Below are 18629 nucleotides of genomic sequence, written 5' to 3' on the forward strand. Positions count from 1 at the left end.
GTTCGACCTGAGGGTGTTTTTTACGAGCGTGTCGATGAAAATGCAAAATCTACGGATGCCGCCGCTCTCCTCTCACGGCATCTCTATCCACTTGAGCGATCCCGCGAGCAGGTTCCTCGACGGCAGCTCCCCCGCGCTCGGCGACACGAACGTGAACCGCCCGTTCCGCATGTCAACCTCCGTGACGAAGATGAAACCCGCGACGTTGGAAGACAGCAAGTCGGCGTTGCTCCTGCCGTGCGAAACCGCGAGCACCGAGTTGAGAAGCGACATGGACGGCGCCACGGTGGTGACCCTCAGCGGGTCGCTGCTGCTCTGCTGGCCGATGGGAAGCGCCGTCGCGGGGGCTCTCGGTCCTCCGCCGACTTTGAAGATGGACACCTGGCCGAAGGGCAGCGTCTGCGAGTGCGGCTGCAGCTCGGCGCCCGGGGCTCCGTAGAAGTACTCGCGAATCTTCTGGTCCCTGCACCTCCGGCGAAACTCCGGAGACCTCTCCACCACGCCGCCGGACTTGTTGAGCTTCCAGACCCTCACGGGCGTTCCCTCGCCCGGCACGTCCCCTCCGACCCTTTTGCCCCGGAAATCCCGCGTCAGCTCCGAGTGCAGACGCTCCTGGCCGACGACGACGACGTTGTCCACCTTCAGCGCGTCGAGAGCGTGCAGCAGCAGCTTGTACCCTTGCCCCTCGACCCACCCCATGGTGTTGATCACCACGCCCGCGGCTCTCGCGGCGGGGTTGGACGCGTGCCGAGCGTCCAGCATCGCCGCCATCCTCTCCACCAGGTACCTGTACAGGTCCGGATTGTTCCCCGGGCTCGTGTCACCGGCGAAATACACCAGCGGCATCTCGAGCGGCACCCCCTCCTCGGCGTCTATCGGCCTGTCCACGGGCACGGCGCCGATCGTGGCGGGGCACGTGATCCCGCCCTGGCCGAGGTCCAGGTCCACGAACAGCGGCGCCCACTGCTTGCGAACGGCGTAGTTGGTCAAGATCTTCGCGATGGAGGATTTTCCCACGTCGGTTGGTCCGACGAGCGCGACTCGCGGGCCGTCAGAGGCGAAGCCGTCGTCGCCCGCGGCGCCCGCGGCGGCGGCCGCCTTGCGCCTCTCCTCGAGGACGCCGTCGAGGTTGAGGTACTGCGTCATCGGCGTGTCCCTCGCGACGTACTCGAGCTCGGTGGCGCCGAGCACGTCGATCGTGGCGCCGTGCCACGAGAAGACGGCGTGTTTGCCGCCCGGCAGCGTCACGGGGGTGCCCTTCGGGAGCTCCGCGCCGAAGATCTCGGCGGTGCCGTCGGTGAGGGTGACCTTGACGCTGGTGCCGATCTTGACCTCGACCCTGAACTCCTCCTCCTTGTTCAGGTAGTGCGTCTGGGTGCCGGCGTTGGGCGCGTCGTCGCCCATGTTCCGCGGCTCACCGCGCGCGATCGGTGTCGATCGACGACGACGACGACGACGAAGATTCGCGCGCGTCGCGCGACCCGAGTCGGGAGGAACGCGTGGCGGGACGAGACGATGCGCGTCGCCTCGGCGGCCGGGTTCGTGCGCCGGCGACCGGAAACGCGGTGGACGCGGCGCGGGTGCGAGGAGCGCTCGAATGCGAGGCGTGTCGGGAGGTGGAAGTGCGGGGGCGACTCGCGCCTCGGCAACCCTAAAAAGCAACAGTCGTGGGACATGCAGCGCCCCTGCTCCCACCTTCGTAGTCTACCTACCTTCGGTACCAAGCACGACACGTGATTTATCGCGTTATAAAAGACCCGTAGACACGCGTTATTAAAGTGTCAGACGACCGACACGCGCAAGACCACTCGGGAGACGCGGCGGTCGACGCGGAAGGCGCGCACGACGTGGTCATCCAGTAACTCGGTGCACCCGCGAGAGGGCGCGATGACGCGCGGCGAGGAGGCGCGCGGACCCTCGCGGTGCGTCCCCACCGCAACCTCAAAACCTCGCGCGACGCTTCTCACCACGTGGCCCTTTTCCCGTCCACGAGATATTCCTTTTCCAGCGCAGACATCCGGGTCGAATGCTCGGACGGCGATGCCCGCGCTGACCTCCAATCGTCCCTTCTTCGCGCACAGGTCCACCGCGCAGTTCTTCGCGCTGGTGCGCAAGAACTTCACGCTCAAGACCCGCGGCATCCTCTGCTGCTGCACCGGCGTCGAGATCATCCTCCCGGTTTTCTTCCTCGCCGTGCTCTGCCTGCCCAAGGCGCTCGTCAAGGACAGCGTCAACAACGATGTGGTCACCAAGCCCTACCAGATCGCCACTCCTTGGGGCTCCACGGAGTACAGCGGCGGGCGGGGGGCCTACTGCGTCGACGGGTACAAGCTCCTCGTCGCGCCCGCCACCCCGGAGGCGACGCGCATCGCGAACAAGGCTGCGATGAACTTGATCTGCAGCGGCCCGCGGAGTTCGTACGTGGACAGCTGGGCGGGCAACTTTTTGAAGGCGATCGGGTGCGAGACGTGGGGGGGGATGGACACGCCGTCCGAACCGATGGTGCACCACGACCCCGCGCTCGCGGCGCTCATCTGGAACGGCACCGGATCGTCCAGGCTCGCCGACGTCAACGACCAGGAGTACCAAATCTACCACGGCAGGGCGAACAACTCCACGACGACCATGCGAGAGCTGTGCCGCGACTCGTGCCTGAGGGACACGAACGGCTGCTACAAGGACACGTGGGGCGATCACGTCCTGCCCCATCTCGTCAAGACCTTCGCCACCAAGGCTGACGGCTTGGCGTGGATCGAAGCTAACCCGGGCCCGACGCTCGCCTTCGTCGCATTCGCCGCGGGGGTGGAGGGAAGCGAAGACGCCTCCGCGAAAAAAGTGAGGTACAGCCTCCACACGAACACCACCGCGTACGACGGCGGCGAGTGCCAAAACAGCGACAGCGGCAACTGCGCGTATCGCACCCGCGAGTACACGGTGAACGAGTGGGAGGCGGAGAGCGATAACCCCTCGTGGAGGGGTTACGGGGTCTTCTCGAGGGTGCAGAACGCGATCGACGCGGCGTTGATCGACGAGAAGGACGGCGACGGCGTCGACTACGGCGTCACGCTCGACGCGTCCGTCAGGCCCTTCCCCTGGCTCGGTTACGACTACAACATCGGCGGCATCATCGCCGCCGGCGTCTTTTCCATCCTCGGCGCCCTCGCGTTTATGTCAAACGTGGTGATCATCATGAAGTCCGTCGTCGTGGAGAAGGAGCTGCGCCTGAGGGAAGGGATGCAGATGATGGGGATGTCTTCTAACATGTACTGGCTGTCGTGGTTCTACACCCACTTCCTCACGGCGATGTGCACCGTGGTTCTCATCGTGATTATCGGCATGTACCCGTTTGAGTACACGAATCCTTTCCTGCAGCTGGTGTTCTACACGCTCTGGATCACGAGCTGCATCCTGTGGAACTACATGATATCCACGGTGTTCAGCCGAAGCATCACCGCGAGCGTCGTGGGATGCTTCGTGTACGTCATGTCCATCGCGCCGGCGATCGCGGTGCGCATCGTGTCCCCTCAGGGCAGCGCGGGCTGGCTCGCCACTTGTCTGCTGCCGGGCTCCTCCATCAACATGTGGGGGCACATACTCGCGAGGCTCGAGCTCGCGAAGGAAGGGATCACGTTCGAAACCGCGGACAAGCACATGAACAAGTACGGCGACTTCTCCGCGGCGTCCGTCATCGGCATGGTGTTCCTGGACTGCGTGTTGTACGCGCTGATGACGTGGTACCTCGACAAAGTTTGGCCCACAGAGTTTGGCCAGAAGCTCAGCCCGCTTTTCCCGTTTACCAAGGAGTACTGGCTCGGCGAGTCGCACAACGTCGACGACGACAGCGCGACGGGCAAGGAGACGACCGAATTCGGCGAGAACTTCGAGCCCCTCACCGACGACCAGCTGCGTAAGGCGTCGGTCAAGATTCGAGGCTTGAAGAAGCAGTTTAGCAACGGGGTCGTCGCCGTAGACGACCTCACCGTGACCTTCGTCCCCGGCCAGGTCTCCGCGCTTCTCGGACACAACGGCGCGGGGAAGACCACGACGATCAGCATGCTCACCGGCACCCTCAACGCCACCGGCGGCGACGCCGTGATCAACGGCAAATCCATCCGCACCGAGATGGGACGCATTCGCGAGTCGTTGGGCATCTGCCCCCAGTTTGACGTCCTCTGGCCCACGCTGACGGTGCGCGAGCACTTACGACTCTACGCCGCGTTCGGGGGAATGGACAAAGGCGCGATCCCGGCCGAGATTGTCTCCGCGGTGAACGAGGTGGCGTTGTCCGAAAAGTTGCACTACAAGACGGGGCAGCTGTCCGGCGGGCAGAAGCGAAAGCTGTCGCTCGCCATCTCCTTCATCGGAAAACCCAGCGTGGTTTTCCTGGACGAGCCCACGAGCGGCATGGACCCTTACTCGCGCCGATTCACCTGGGAGGTGATCCGCAAGCGAGCGGCGACGTCGTCCATCATGCTGACCACGCATTTCCTCGACGAGGCTGACCTCCTGTGCGATCGCATCGCCATCATGAGCGCCGGCAAGCTGGCGTGCGTCGGGTCGCCGGTGTTTTTGAAGAATCGATACGGCGCCGGTTACCACCTGACGCTGGCGCGTAAGTCGGCGAGCGCCTCCCAGGGGAAGATATCGGCCGGTAACGCCGACGGGGTACTCGCGCTGGTGCGCAAGTACGTCGGGGACAACGCGACGCTCGCGTCCGACGTGGGCGCCGAGCTCTCCTTTACCCTGCCGTTTGAGTCCACCGCCAAATTTCCCGACCTGTTCAAGGATCTGGACGGCAAGCTGGACTCGCTCGGGTTCCAGAGTTACGGCATCTCGTGCACCACCCTGGAGGAAGTGTTCCTTTCCATCGCGCGGGGCGGCGTCGGTGGCAACTCGGAGGCGACCAGAAAGTCTCTGGACGCGGCGAGACCCGCTACCGACGTCAACGGTAACGAATCCAAGCTGCTGATGGACGACCCGGACGACGAGGACCTCGACGAGGCGGGCCATCAGATTCGCGCGGGTTACGTCACCGGCTGGCCGCTCGTCGCGCGCCAGTGCAAGGGACTGCTGTGGAAACGCCGGCTCAACTGGCAGCGCGACTGGAAGAGCATACTGGTGCAGCTCGCGTTCCCGGTGCTGTTCTTCGTGCTCGCCCTCGTGCTCGCGGGCTTGGAGTACGAGGACTCCAAGGATTTTCAAAACATGGAGGTGACCCGCCGCATGCTCGGAAACCGACCCACGATCGCCAGCGTCAAGGCGACCGACGCGGAGGCCGCCGCGGTTTTCGCGCAGTGGCCCGAAGGGACCGCCGTGACCCGCGCGTATCAGCCCATGATGGACTGCGCGTGCAACTGCCCGGCGAAGGGCCAAAACGCCGTTTTCGATACGGCGGCTTGTTGCATGCAAAACCTCACCGCCGCCATCGCGGGCGCCGCCGCGGCGGGGCTCTCCGCGGACGCGACCCTGGGGTACTGCGCGCAGGCGTCCCTGAGCGGCTTCGGCTCGGCGCAGGGTTCGTGCGGCCTCACGTCGGGCGGCGTCGGCGCGGCGGGCGGCATGGACGTGAGCCCCCAGTGCGCTTCGGGTGGCGGCGACACCTTTGACGCGTACCTGTGGAGCGTCACCGAGGAGAGGGTGACGTGCGACAGGCAGGATACGATCGGGTGCGACGCCCTCCACGTCGAGGGGTACGACGCGGCGACGGGGCGGTACCAGCACACGGTGTACGCGCATCAGAGCGCGTATCACAGCGTCCCGGCTACCGTCAACGAGGCCAACTCGGCGATTTTGAGGAAGAGGACCGGCGGCGCCTACGTGGGCATATCGGTGTCAAACGAGTGGCTCCCCGAGGTGAAGCGGTTCGTGGACGGCGACGTGGTGGACAGCAGCAACGACACCACGTTCATCACGTCCCTGTTCATCGTGATGGGCGCGTCGATCCTCACCGCGTCCGTCGTCGTCTTCCCCGTGTACGAGCGTCGCAACAACAGCAAGCACCTGCAGATGGTGAGCGGCATCAACAAGGTGGCGTACTGGTGTTGCCACTGGCTCGCGGATGCGGCGCAGATGATTGTCCCGATCGCGGCGATCATGATCATCTTCGCGGCTTTCAACATCGAGCAGTACCGCGGGCAGCTCGACGCCATCTTCGTCCTGACCCTCTGCTTCGTCTTGTGCTCCATCACCTACACGCACCTCGTGGGCTTCTACTTCAAGAACGAGTTCTACGCCTTCGTCGGCCTCACCGGCGCCAAGCTGTTCCTGTCCGTCATCTGCACCGCCACCGGCATGGTGTTGGAGCTCCTGAAGGACGTCAACGACGACACCAAGAAGGCTTACGCGGCGCTCTCCGTGATCCTCCCCATTATCATCCCCCACTACTCCTACGGCAAAGGACTGTACGACATCGGCCAGAACAAGCTGAACGAGAACCGCCAGCGGTTCAACGCGCAGACCATGAGTCTCACCCCCATGGGCAGCAAGGACTGGTGGGCCGAGGACGTCATCGGAGACGACATCGCGTGGCTCGTCGGCCTCGCCGTGGGGTTCGGCGTCCTCATCATACTCGTCGAGCTCTCCGAGGGGAGCATCGCCACGCTCGCGTCCAAGGGGCTGGAGTTTTTGAGGATCAGGTCCAGGAACACCTCCGCGGACAACTCGTCGCTCGACGAGGCTGACGACGAGGACGTCGCGGAGGAGCGCCGCCGCGTGAACGACGCGGCGGCCGCCGGCTTTAGCGCCGATCGAAGGGGAGAAAACTCCGCCGACACCCGCGACGGCGTGATCCTCCACGGAATCACCAAGACGTTCGGGTTCGGGTCCGGCGCGAAGAAGGCGGTGCGCAACCTATCCGTCGGCATGCCCCGCGGGCAGTGCTTCGGCCTCCTCGGCATCAACGGCGCGGGTAAGACGTCGACGTTTAAGATGATCACCGGGGAATTCGCGCCCACCAGGGGCGATACCCGAGTGCTCGTCACCGGCGGCGGCAAGCGCGAGTACCTCAGCGTGCACGAGGACCTGTCCCGCGCGCGAACCGTCATGGGATACTGCCCGCAGTTCGACGGCCTTCAACCCAACCTGACCGGCCGGGAGCACCTGCAGTTTTACGCGCAGGTGAGGGGCGTCCCGGACGAGTTGATCGAGCACACCGTCAACGCGTTGCTCGAGAAGATGTCGCTGACCAAGTACTCGGAGCGACAGGCGGGGACCTACTCTGGAGGAAACAAGCGCAAGCTCTCGGTGGCCATCGCGCTCATCGGCGAGCCCGCGGTGGTGCTCCTGGACGAGCCCTCGACCGGTATGGACCCCGAGGCGCGTCGTTTCATGTGGGACGTCATCTCCGCGAGCACGAGGGGGCGCACCATCGTGCTGACGTCTCACAGCATGGAGGAGTGCGAGGCGCTGTGCAACCGGATCGGCATCATGGTCGGCGGCCAGTTCAAGTGCCTCGGCTCGCTGCAGCACCTCAAGAACCGGTTCTCCGAGGGGTACACGGTGGACGTGCGGTTTCAGTCGGGCCTCGCGCGGATCGTCTACGACGCCGTCGTCGCCAAGGGTATCCACGCGCAGGTCATGGAGAGCCACGACACGGAGCTCAAGCTCAGGGTGGACGACACCGGCAACACGAAGCTTTGGCAGATCTTCGCCGCGATCGAGGACATCCGCGCGATGAAAAAGCCGGAGCGACACGTCGTGCAGGTGGACGGCGAAGATCCCATCCCGGTAGGGGCGGACGACGCCGGCGGCTTGATCGACGATTACTCCGTGTCGCAGACTACGCTGGAGCAGGTCTTTGTGCGGTTCGCGTCGACGCAGAGCGAGGAGACGCAGCACGCGCCGGGAATGACGCCCGGGATTGACGGGTTGGGGCAGCCGCCGTTAGGATCGTCCCTCGCCGTTCAGCCGCCGCCTCCGCAGGGCGAGTTTCACCAATTCGCCCCGGCGGATGCCGACGACGAACGCGCCCCGCCGCCGGACATGGTCCCGCCGGGATACGTCCAGCGACCGTGACGCGACGACTGGGTACTACCGTGTCGACGCGACGATTGATTAGCGCCCGCGCACAATATATAAATGCGGTATTGTTTTACATAAACGTCACGAGTAAACCTTCAACTCATGCTCACCATACTCACCTATTGAACCCCCCTATTGTATCTCCACTCGTCGAACTTTTCAAACGGGTTCCGAGCTTTCCCGTCGATGAGGGACCCGACCCCGTCCGCGCTCAACTCCGGCTTGTCCCCCTCCCCGCCGTGCCACCGCATGTACCGTCGCATTATGTCGTTCACCGTCTTAGGCGACTCGTGCGCGGGGCAGTGCCCCGTGCCGCCCAGTTCGTAGTAATCCGCGTCGCGCACGGCTCTTTTCAATCGCTGCCCCCACAGCGGCACCACCCACGGATCGTCCCGGCCGTACAGCATCGCGACGCGCATCCGCCCACGTTTCGTCTCTTCGTTCACCGCGACAAGCATGTCGTCGAACCCGAGGGCCGATTTCGGGGACCAGACGACGGAGCAGAACGCGTCGAGCGCGTGCGGGTTCTCGGTCGGCGCCACGATGTTTGCCACCAATTCATCGTCCAACCTCTCCCGTCCACCCGCGCCGTACACCAGCCCCAGCAACCCGCGGACGTTCTCTACCGACCGGAACGAGTCCCAGTACGTTCTGAGTGGGGCGCGGATCCAACGCGGCGTCGGGAGCGCCCCGCGCCACGGCGCTAACTTACCCAGCGCAGACCCGTCGTCCGGGTCGCTCGGGTTGAAGCCCCAAAACGGCGTTGCGTTGAGCAGGAAGAGACCGGCGACGAGATCGGGCCTGGTCGCCGCGAGGTAGACCGCCAGGTAGCCGCCCAAGCTGTTGCCCGCGACGTACAGGTGTTCCGGGGCGCCCACGATCGTCTCGACGAAGTGCTCGATCTGATCCCTCCACGTGTCGGCGCCGTATTGGAACCCGGCGATGGCGTCGTCGTCTGGGGAGCTCGCGGTTGGCCAGGACGATCCTTGGCCGCAGTAGTCGAGCGCCCAGACGCACGTGTCGTCGTCGGCGAGGTCGCGGAGCTGCGCGTCGTAGTGGAACGTTCCGACGCCGAAACCGTGCAGCAGCAGCACGTGCCGCTTGCACGTCGCCGGGTCCCCTGAGCGCTCGTAGTGCACGCGCCCGGGGAACCTCGACCATTGGTAGTAGGCGTCCACGCGCGCTCCGACCGCCGCCGCGCTGGACGGAGGCGACGACGCCGACGACGACGCGCGCGGGGAGGCGACCGGGCGAGTACCGCGCGTCCGGCCGTGGCATCGCGTCGGCGCGGCGCGGGGGCGCGCGATCGATCGCGCCGTCGACGCCATGGGCTCTGCCGACGCTGCTCGAGGATACGGTTGACGAGGAGCGCTGTCAACCAGTAGTTCGCGGGACGCTCGACACGTCGGAATCGATCCAGCTTCTGACTGTTTACATCTGGTTTGGGACCATGCATTAAATATATACCACGGGATTAGTACACTACCCTCACTGTTTCCCAAGCGGTGACCCTTTGCACCTGCGTTCAAATAAATCGGCCTCGTGGCGGGACAATTTTCCACCAACTGAGCCGATTGCCAAGCACAGGTCAGCATCCGCGCTCCGCCCGCCATCTCGCGACGCACCCTTAACCATGGGTCTGTGCGGTTGCTGCGGCAGTCCGTGAGTATTCCCCCGCCCCGCCCGCCATCTCCCGCTCGACGCGCGAACCCCCGACCCCGAACCCCCCGCGGCTCCCACGCGAAGGCGGGTTGCGCTCGCCAGCACGCGCGCAGTCTGACCGGGGGCGTCAACGGTTTCCACGCGCGCCCGTCGTCGCGGGGGCGCCGCGCGCGGTCCGCATCGCGCCGCGCCGCCGCGCGCGCGGCTCCTCCCGCGCGGTCGTCCCACGAATCCACCGCGCGCTACGAACCCGTCGAGCGACGCGCGACGCTCGCGCCGTGCGGATCACCCCGCGTCGCCCGGCGGAGACGCGCAACCCTCCTCGCGTTTCAACCCAGATATTTTTTTCAAATCAAACCCGCCAGCCGTTCGCGCCGGGAGACTGACGAACCGATCCCCGACCGCCCCGAATCGATCCAGCCCCGTGGACGAGGCCGCCACCGGCGATGACGTCATGAACAGGAACCGTCGATGCACCGACGTCCTCTTCCTCCTCCTCTACGTCGCGTTCATGATTGTGTTTTTCATCATCGGCATCGTCGGCTTCACCGGCGGCGACCCGCGCATCTTACTCTACGGCACCGACTACGAGGGCAACCTGTGCACGGAGGATTTACCGGTCCGCTACTGGGTCAACCCGCTCGAGATATACGAACTCACGCAGGCGACGCACACGTACGACATGAAGGACGTCAAGTCCATCTGCCTGAAGGACTGCCCCTCCACGGGCGCGTCTGGACTGAACTGGGTGTGCAACTATCCCGACTCGGTGGACGGCCGCGGATACGCGGGCATGACGCGCGCGGAGTGGGCCGCCAACAACTACGACTACTACTCCTCACTCAGCGCCGATCTCAAGAAGGATTCGCTGAACAACAAGGGCCCGTGCTACCCCGTGCTCCTGCCCACCGTCAACAACTACGAGTCGTGCACCTATTACGGCAACAGCTCAGCCACCGCCGTCACGGCGCTGGGTGTGGAGCACGTGAATAACGGATGCACGGCGTCAACCTGCGATTACGAGCTGCTCGCAGTCGGACCCATGGTCGCGACGCTCTCTTCCACGGTCAGCGACTTCCTCTCGACCCCGATGGCCACGTTTGAGCGATACATCGACGACTTTTCGCAGGCGTGGGTGGTCCTCCTCGTCATGGGCTTCATCGCCCCCGTGGTTCTCTCCTTCGTCTGGATGGGAGTCCTGCGCTACTTCACCGGGCTGTTCGCGTACCTCATCATTTTCATGGTCAACGCCATGGCGATCGTGTGCACGCTCTACCTGTACATGAAGGCTGGCGTCATCGGCTCCGATCAGGTCACCGCCTATGTCGGCACCGACATGGGCGAAAACCTGGAGGGATACACCGACCCGTCCGAGGATAACCAGGAGGTGATGAAGTACTGCGCGCACGTCGCGCTCGCCATCACGATCATCCTCTTCCTCTTCACGCTGCTCATGCTCAAGCGCGTGCGCACCGCGGTGGCGGTGATCAAGGTTGCGACGCAGGCCATCGGCGGCGCTCCCAGCGTCGTATTTTTCCCCCTCGCGCCGGTGTTGGCGTCGCTGCTCTTCGGCGCGTGGTGGATCGCCGCGGGGATCTACATCTACTCGTCGGGCGAGATAAAGCAGCAGACGTGCACGTTGGAGGCGGACAAGGCTCCGATGAAGTACTGCGCTAACCAGACGGCCGTGCCCAACGCGAACTGCCACTGCGGCTACGAGTCCGTCATGGACGAGTCTCTGCAGTACACGCTGCTGTACCACCTCTTCGGCCTGCTCTGGACCACGCAGTTCTTCCAGGCGATGTCGTTCCTCACCCTGGCGTCGGTGTTTGCCACCTACTACTTCCGCGGCGGATCCTACGGCAGCTCAATCTCCGGCTGGATCAACACTCCCGTGATTCAAGCGTTTCGCAAGATGTCGTGGTTCCACGCCGGCTCAGCCGCGTTTGGCTCGTTGCTCGTCGCCATCCTGCAGTTTATCCGCATCATCGTCGCGTACATGGTGCACCAGCTCAAGAAGGCTGGCAAGGACAACCTCCTGGTCAAGTACGCCGCGTGCTGCGTGCAGTACTGCCTGTGGTACCTGCAGAAGATCATCGAGTGGATCAACCGCAACACGTACATCCTCATCGCCATCGAGGGCAAGTCGTTTTGCGCATCCGCGATGGAGGCTCTCTCGCTCATCTTCAACAATCTCGCCACCGTCGGAGCCGTCAACGTCATCGGCGACGTCCTGCTCTTCCTCGGCAAGCTCTCGGTGTCGCTCACGTGCGGCGTTCTCGCGTTTCTCTACCTCGACGACGATGCTTACGCCACCGGAGACAACAAGGTGTCCTCGCCGCTCCTCATCGTCATCTTCTGCATCATCTTCGGGTTCGTCATCGCCGGACTGTTCATGTCCGTGGTGGAGATGGCCATCGACACGACGCTGCTGTCGTTCTGCAAGGATTGCAAGCTTCACGGAGGCAAGCCCAGGTACGCGCCGCCGCTGCTGGAGCAGGTGCTGGGCAAGTTTGAGACAAAGGCGGAGAAGGAGGCCAAGAAAAATAAGGCGTAAACCCACAGACGCCAAATGACGCGAAGAGGAAGAGGCGCCAAAAAGAACTGTCACTTTTCGGGCTTTTTGAGGGCGCGCCGCCGCAGAGAAATCCACGGCTGCGGATTCTCTCGATTTTGGATTGCGATTCGGTGACTGGATCGGTGTCTCTGATCCGGTTGAAATGCCAAATAGCGATTTAACCGTAAACTCGTAAAACGCGTGTCAGTCTTTCATACTATGTTCGTTCGGGTTGCCCAGCGTCTGATCCTGTCCGCGGAAAACGCGGAGGTCTGCCGCGCGATGCGAGGAGAGGTACTGGCCCTGGTGGGGCCCCGGGCGCATTGAACGGCGCCGTTCGCGGTGGCATCTTCGATCTCCTCCACTCGAGCTCAGCGTGAGCCGATCGCGACACGCGTCTTCGCAAAGACCGCGCCGCAGCGACGCCTCAAGCGTCTCCCCGCGAACCCCGTCGCGCGCGTCGAATATTCCATCCCGCGAGGGGCCCGTCGCTTTTCACGAGGACGCCGGCCGCCAGCAGTATCAGCCCGAGGGCAAGGAGCGAGTGAGTACGTAGGACCGAGATGAGCGCGGGTCTTAAGACGGCGACGACGATGTCGAACATCGCCAAGTGCGTGAGCGCGCCGCTCAAGCCCGGGTGGTGGAAGTTCACCTCCGCCACTGGCGCGTCCGCGGGCGCGCTCTCCGCCCTGACGGGCCTGGGAGGGGCGGTGATTTTCGTCCCCGCGTGCAAACAGCTCGGCATGACGGCGAAGAAGATCATCGGCACCAGCGTGGTCGCGGTGACGTGCGCGACGACCGCTGGAAGCATCGCGTACACCCAGAACAACGTCACCGACATCCCCGCCGCGGTCGCCATCGGCGCGGTGGGAGCCGCCACGACCCCGATCGGCCAGAGGATCGCCAAGGGGGTGAGCGGAAAGACGCTCAGGGTCTGGTGCGGGGTCGCGCTCCTCGCGTGCGCCCCCACCGCGTTCATGAAGAAGGAGAAGCACGAGTCCACCCAGGACGCGGATCACATCCCGGGGGACATCGCGGAGACGCGCGCGGGGGGCGCCGCCGCGCTCGCGCTCGCCGGAAAGGCGGACGAGCTCGTCGCCAAGGGGGGCATCCTCTCGTACCTCAAATCCAGATCTGCGGCGATGGCGCCCGCGGCGGCGACCGCGGCGACGCCCGACGAGAAGAAGCAGCCCACCGTGCCGTCAGTGGACGAGAGTTCTGCGGGTGAGACCCCAGCTCACAGCGGCAGCGCCATCGAGAACACGAAGATGCAGTTCCGGGAACGACTGGACGCCGCCGGGGGCGATTACTGGCAAGCCCTCCTGAACGAGAAGGATAACCTGATACTCGGGATCGCGGTGGGGTTGCTGCAGGGCACGGTGGGTATCGGCGGCGGGGTGCTGGTGACGACGTACATGAGCGTCGCGACCGACATGGAGGTTCACAGGATCTGCGCCACCGCGTTGATGGCCACGCTGGTGACCAACACCGCGGTGTGCACGCATCACTTCGTCAACGGCAACGTGAGGCTGAGAGTCGCGGCGGTGCTCGGCGCGTCGGCGATGGCGGCGAGTTACGTCACGGCTAAGAACGTGAGCCTCGCGGTGCCGGAGCCGGTCATCAGGGGGTTCATCGCTGCGGCGCTGGTGGCGTCCGGCGTGAGCATGTTCCGCTGATGGAGCGAGAGTTGATTTTTTTTATCCCGCGCGGATGTGACCCCTCCCCCCGGCTGTAACCAAATTGGTTGAAGCCTCCGCCCCAGGCGAGCGATCGAGCGCTCGCGTCGGGACGGGGGAACCTCGTTACTATTACCGGTATACCAATACTGCTATATAATATAACAGAGCATTCTTGACGACGGTCGACGATCGAGCGCGAGTAAGACTTACTTTCGCGACAAAGCGTCTCTTATGCAATACAAGCCTGCTCGCCCGGAGCTTCATCTGAAGCCCCGGGCGCTAAGCCGGTGCACCTCGCAGGTGCGTGGTTTGTTTCTCGGGCGTCGTCGACACAGCCCGCGTTTCGATTTCCCCGTCCGATATCCCAATCATCCCCGCTCCCGCCCGCGGCTCTCGTCTCGCCGCGTCCCACCCGCGGGCCCTCCATCCTCCTCGCGCGTCCATTCGTAAACAAAAGCTCCCATCGACGCTTCTCCCCTCTCCAGGTCGGCGATCGCGCCCGCCCTCTCGAATCGCCCACTCCCGTCTCCTCGAGAATCACCAAAATATTCACGCGACACTCACGAACCCTCGTCGAGACCCTCGATGGTGAAGAAAGCTTTGCGCCAGAGAATCGAAGTCGCGTTTTGATGCTTGTCGTTGATGTGCAATCCCCGCCCCAGCTCCTCGCTATCGTACGCGTCGGAGATGAGTCGATCGAAGAAGGCGTACACCTTGGCGAGATCGTGCTTGGTGTACCCGCTCATCTTGTGCAGCTCCCGCATGGAATCCCATCGCACGCCCCAGATCTTCTCCAACGTGTAGCTCACCGCAGCCGCCGCGACGGCGCTGGGCGAAAACTGAAGCGATCCGTGCGCAATCGTCGAAGCCTCCAGGAGGTAATCGACAATCTCCGAGACGTCCTCGCACGGGTTGGTGTTCCAGCCGTCGGCGAGGAAGCGATGCTCCCGAGCGCGGGGTTCCATCAGGCCCTCCTTTCGGAGTCCCGGCATGAGTCGCGCCAGGTAGGCGCCCGCAAACGAGGAAGACGTCGGGTGATACAGAAAGTAGCCCAGCTCGCGGAGTAAAGCCTTCTCGGCGAGCAGGAGCTGGGAGCGCGTGAACGTGACAACCTCCGCGGCGTCGGCGAACTCGTGCGCGGACGGGGAGGACACCTCGGTGATCTGATCGGGGTTGAAAAGGGAGATTTTGGTCAGCACCGCGCGGCGGGTCACTCGCGACTGGTTATCGTGGGAAAAATGTCGCGCCGACGGGGTTTGATCATCCGCGCGCGACGTCTTCGAGAGTCGCACAATCCGAGAGAAAACCGTCGAGTCGCGCCGGGCGGCACCCGAGGGCGCCCCCGGCGGTCGCCGGAGCGATCGCGGTGGACAAATTAGGGTTCCATCCGCGCTCTTCGGGGCCCGTAAACTGTGCGCCGGAAATATTCAAACGCTCACCTTGGCGGCGACGAATATGCAGGTGATCCCAAGCCTCTTGAGCTTGTTGCACAGGGGCTGGTAGAGCTCCTCGTTGTTGAGGTATAGGACGTGATTTGCCTGCAGGGGCTGGAGCGGGATCGCCGGGACCGGCTCGGATCCGGCGCCGTTGCGCGCCAGGAAGGACTCGGTGCCTGCGCGGGTTTGAATGGTCAGTTCGATATTTTTTCAAAAAGTCGCGCTCTTTTTTCAAGTCCGGGTTTTCGGGTTTGAGTGGATATTTTGAACTCGGGGTTGGGCGGGTTCGCGCGGGGCGGGCGGGGCGGGTGCGCACCTCTGCGATTCAGGAAGGTGTCGAGGTATCGTATCGCGAGGTGCAGGGTCTCGTCGACCAGCTCCAGGGTGCTGTGCTGCTGCGACATCCAGTCCACGAGGTCCTGACGCATCTTGATGCTGCGAGGAAAAAAGCGCGATGGACGGGGAGGTCAGAGGATAGCTCCGAGGACGGTGTGAGGTGAAAATTTTGAGCGAGACCGGGGCGGGGTCGGTCGGGGCGCCCGCACGCGGACGATCGCCCTGCAGGACGACGCGAACTCCGGGCGCAAGGCGGGTGTGATTCACACCGACGCCGCCCGCGAGAGTATCGCGCGGTGACCGTTCGGGGGTCGAAGGACGGGCGGGAAGATGCGTCACCGGGCGTGGGGACACTCACCTGAAGAGCTGGCCATTGGTGACGTACGGCTGAAGCTCGATGCGCTTCTCGTTGAGGCGTCTGCCGCCGTCGACGGAGAACGGATACACGTCCTCCGCCGCGCCCACGTCCCCGCCGGTTGCGAGGATCAAGCCTGAGGGGCGCGGATGAGGGAGAGGGACGAGGTCACGAGGGGGAGACCACGGTTGGGAAAAAGTCAAAAACCGGGCTGGAGAGTGCGCTGGGAGAGGTTTTTTGAACGACGACCGGGGGAGGGGTTGGCGGGTCGGATACTCACCTCGCTCCGAGATCAGCCTCTCATCGCACGTCAGGTCGATCACCTCGGGGTCCACGATCGCTTCGTCGCCGTCTGTCGCATCGGGAGGAGTCGCGGGGTCAGAGAGAGGCGGGAGCCGGGCGTGGCGGGGAGCGGCAAAAGATTTCAAAGGGCGAGATTGAAAAAAAGCGCGGAGGGGGTGTCCGGGAAGGCGCGTACCTGCGTCCTTGCGACTCGTCGCGCGCGTCAAGCGCTTTTCCTTACGCTTCGGTGCCTCATGCTGGATGTGTTCCAGCGGCTTGCGCTTCTTCCCGGTCGCATTTCCATTCGCGGCGCGTTCGAACTTCGCCTCGAGCGCCTCAGCGGGAACATCGCCCTTCTGCCCAGCGGCAAACTTCGCGATGATGTCCGCGCGTCCGGCGACCGCGGAGTCCTTCTTCCTGGTCGATCGCGTGCGCGCCGCGACGGGCACCTCTTCTTTAGCGACAGTCTGAGGACCCGCCTCGGCGATCTGACCGCCCGCGCTCTTCCTCTTCGCGCCTCCCTTGCCGTCGTTGGTGATGTCATGCAGGGCCGGCTTTTTCCTGGCCTCCGCTGCAGCACTGCGAGTTCGCGTGCTCACCATCGTTTCCGTCCGTCGCCCCCTCGCGCCTGATGCGCGACAGAAACCCCCTCTAACTCGACGCCTTTCGACTCGAGACCCTCCTAGGCACTCGACTCGCACCCTCTTCGGTCCCGACGGACCTCGACCCACCCGTGGCCGGCGTGCCTCCTACTCTGACCCGATGGTCGTGATGGGTTGACAAGTCGAGTCGAGTTCAAAAGTTTGCGAGAGCGAGAATTTTCAGGTTCAAAAAATGAGTGGGACCATTTAGACCGTGAATCGACGAGTCCCGGGCTTTCGGTTCCGTAAGAAACGCTTCCGTAAAAACCGTTGCGAAATTTCCGGGACGATGGGCTCCTATTTCTGGTTTCGATTGAGACCGGTTCGCAGGGCGTTTTCCAATCGCACGCTCTCGATTTCTAACCACGCGCGCATACAATCCAGCCGAGCCGAGCTCGGTATTTTCCCAACTCCGCGGACGTCTCACTCGAGCTTCGACCAGGTGTTTCCGTCGGGGTACAGGATGCCTTTCCCGGTCCACTTGCCAACAAGATCCTTCGGGCCGCCCTTGGGGGAGAAGTCGATCAGGATCTCCCCCTCACCCCGCACCACGCCCTCGAGCGACCACTCCCTCTGCGTCTCCCCGTTTAGGCACCCCGGGGTCCCGTCCGCGCCGCTCACCGCGAGCGTCGTCGCGCTTCCGTCGGAGGAGCCCGCCGCGATCTCCCTCGCGCAACCCGGATGTTTGGGGTCGGCGTACCGCCCGACGAAAACCTCGGCGAACTTCGCGGCTCGCGCGGCGTCGTTATCCCGCTTGTACCTGTCCATCGCCGCCTCGTACCTGTCCCACGCCGCGGCCTCCTCCTCCGCCTCCTCCTCCTCGCTCATCGCGGACGGTTCGTACATCGCGACGGAGCGCTCGCTGAAGAATCCCGCGCCGCCGTTTTGTTCCCACGCGGGCCTGTCCACGCCGTACTCGGGCGCGTCGATGGAGTTGAGCGCGGCGAGGGAGACGAAGACGCCGGCGCCGCACGCCAGCAGCGTCTTGCGCAGGCGCTCCACGATCGGCCGCACGGTGTACGTGCCGAGGAGTCGATCCCTCGCGAGCATCTCCGGGTCTTTCACGTACACCTGCCCGTCGTACCACCCCGTCTCCTCGTACTCCACCGTCGCGGAGAGCAGCCTGTCGCGTACGTAGCTCCAGTTGTTGTAGATGAGGAGGGAGATGGCGGCGGTGGCGACGCACGTGCCGGTGGTGGCGCAGATGATCGCCTCGAGCGGTTGCGTTCGCGGGTCGTAGGATACGGACGCAATGGGGTACGCGAGGACGACGAAGAAAAAGGCGCCCAGGAATCCGAGCCTGGCGAGGTAACCCGGGAGCTCCAGGCCGCCCCATCCGAGCAGCGGGGAGTCCTGCAGCTCCTTGAACTGCGACGCGGGGCGCTGGTCCTTGGGCACCGGGCACCGCGCGTCCGCGTCGAGCTCGTCGAGGAGCGATCCCTCGCCTTCGCCCGCGGCGCGAGCGACGGTGAGCACCGGGCGGGGGGACCAGATCGGTGCCGCCGCGGAGCGGCCGGGGCGACGGAGCGGCGCGAGGGTGCGCGCGGGGGGGATCGCGGACGCGCGGGAGGACGCGGTGTGGACGGCGCGCGCGCGCGAGGACGCGCGAGGCGCGACGATTGCGCCGGCTGTGGTCGTGAGAGCAGCCATGGCGCCTCGTTC

General features: G+C 64.4%; 7 protein-coding genes across 7 annotated transcripts; 3 read left to right on the forward strand and 4 right to left on the reverse strand.

The window, feature by feature from the left end:
- Nucleotides 1-20: 20 nt before the first annotated feature.
- MICPUN_93824 (mRNA cleavage and polyadenylation factor complex) lies at nt 21-1404 on the reverse strand (the record flags this gene model as incomplete). Its single annotated transcript, XM_002501100.1, has 1 exon — nt 21-1404. The coding sequence occupies one exon, from the start codon at nt 1402-1404 to the stop codon at nt 73-75; it is 1332 nt and encodes a 443-aa protein (XP_002501146.1). The 3' UTR covers nt 21-72.
- Nucleotides 1405-1887: 483 nt separating this feature from the next.
- Nucleotides 1888-8013, forward strand: MICPUN_57369 (ATP-binding cassette superfamily; the record flags this gene model as incomplete). The annotated part of the gene is made up of 1 exon (XM_002500671.1): nt 1888-8013. One exon carries the CDS (start codon nt 1888-1890, stop codon nt 8011-8013), a length of 6126 nt encoding a protein of 2041 aa, XP_002500717.1.
- A 54-nt stretch (nt 8014-8067) lies between these two features.
- MICPUN_57370 (hydrolase-like protein) lies at nt 8068-9632 on the reverse strand (the record flags this gene model as incomplete). The annotated part of the gene is made up of 1 exon (XM_002501101.1): nt 8068-9632. One exon carries the CDS (start codon nt 9630-9632, stop codon nt 8139-8141), a length of 1494 nt encoding a protein of 497 aa, XP_002501147.1. The 3' UTR covers nt 8068-8138.
- A 28-nt stretch (nt 9633-9660) lies between these two features.
- MICPUN_57371 (choline transporter like family) lies at nt 9661-12457 on the forward strand. The gene has a single exon (XM_002500672.1). It carries the CDS (start codon nt 10136-10138, stop codon nt 12236-12238), a length of 2103 nt encoding a protein of 700 aa, XP_002500718.1. The 5' UTR covers nt 9661-10135; the 3' UTR covers nt 12239-12457.
- A 283-nt stretch (nt 12458-12740) lies between these two features.
- MICPUN_105362 (4-toluene sulfonate uptake permease) lies at nt 12741-14095 on the forward strand. The gene has a single exon (XM_002500673.1). It carries the CDS (start codon nt 12802-12804, stop codon nt 13912-13914), a length of 1113 nt encoding a protein of 370 aa, XP_002500719.1. The 5' UTR covers nt 12741-12801; the 3' UTR covers nt 13915-14095.
- Nucleotides 14096-14127: 32 nt separating this feature from the next.
- Nucleotides 14128-16928, reverse strand: MICPUN_113653 (cyclin B like protein; the record flags this gene model as incomplete). The annotated part of the gene is made up of 6 exons (XM_002501102.1): nt 14128-14446; nt 14482-15080; nt 15624-15788; nt 16048-16180; nt 16325-16343; nt 16523-16928. The coding sequence occupies 6 exons, from the start codon at nt 16926-16928 to the stop codon at nt 14197-14199; spliced, it is 1572 nt and encodes a 523-aa protein (XP_002501148.1). The 3' UTR covers nt 14128-14196.
- Nucleotides 16929-17390: 462 nt separating this feature from the next.
- MICPUN_57374 (predicted protein) lies at nt 17391-18617 on the reverse strand (the record flags this gene model as incomplete). The annotated part of the gene is made up of 1 exon (XM_002501103.1): nt 17391-18617. One exon carries the CDS (start codon nt 18615-18617, stop codon nt 17391-17393), a length of 1227 nt encoding a protein of 408 aa, XP_002501149.1.
- Nucleotides 18618-18629: the final 12 nt, after the last annotated feature.

This window comes from Micromonas commoda, chromosome 3 (assembly GCF_000090985.2).
Source record: "Micromonas commoda chromosome 3, complete sequence".
Taxonomy (NCBI): domain Eukaryota; kingdom Viridiplantae; phylum Chlorophyta; class Mamiellophyceae; order Mamiellales; family Mamiellaceae; genus Micromonas; species Micromonas commoda.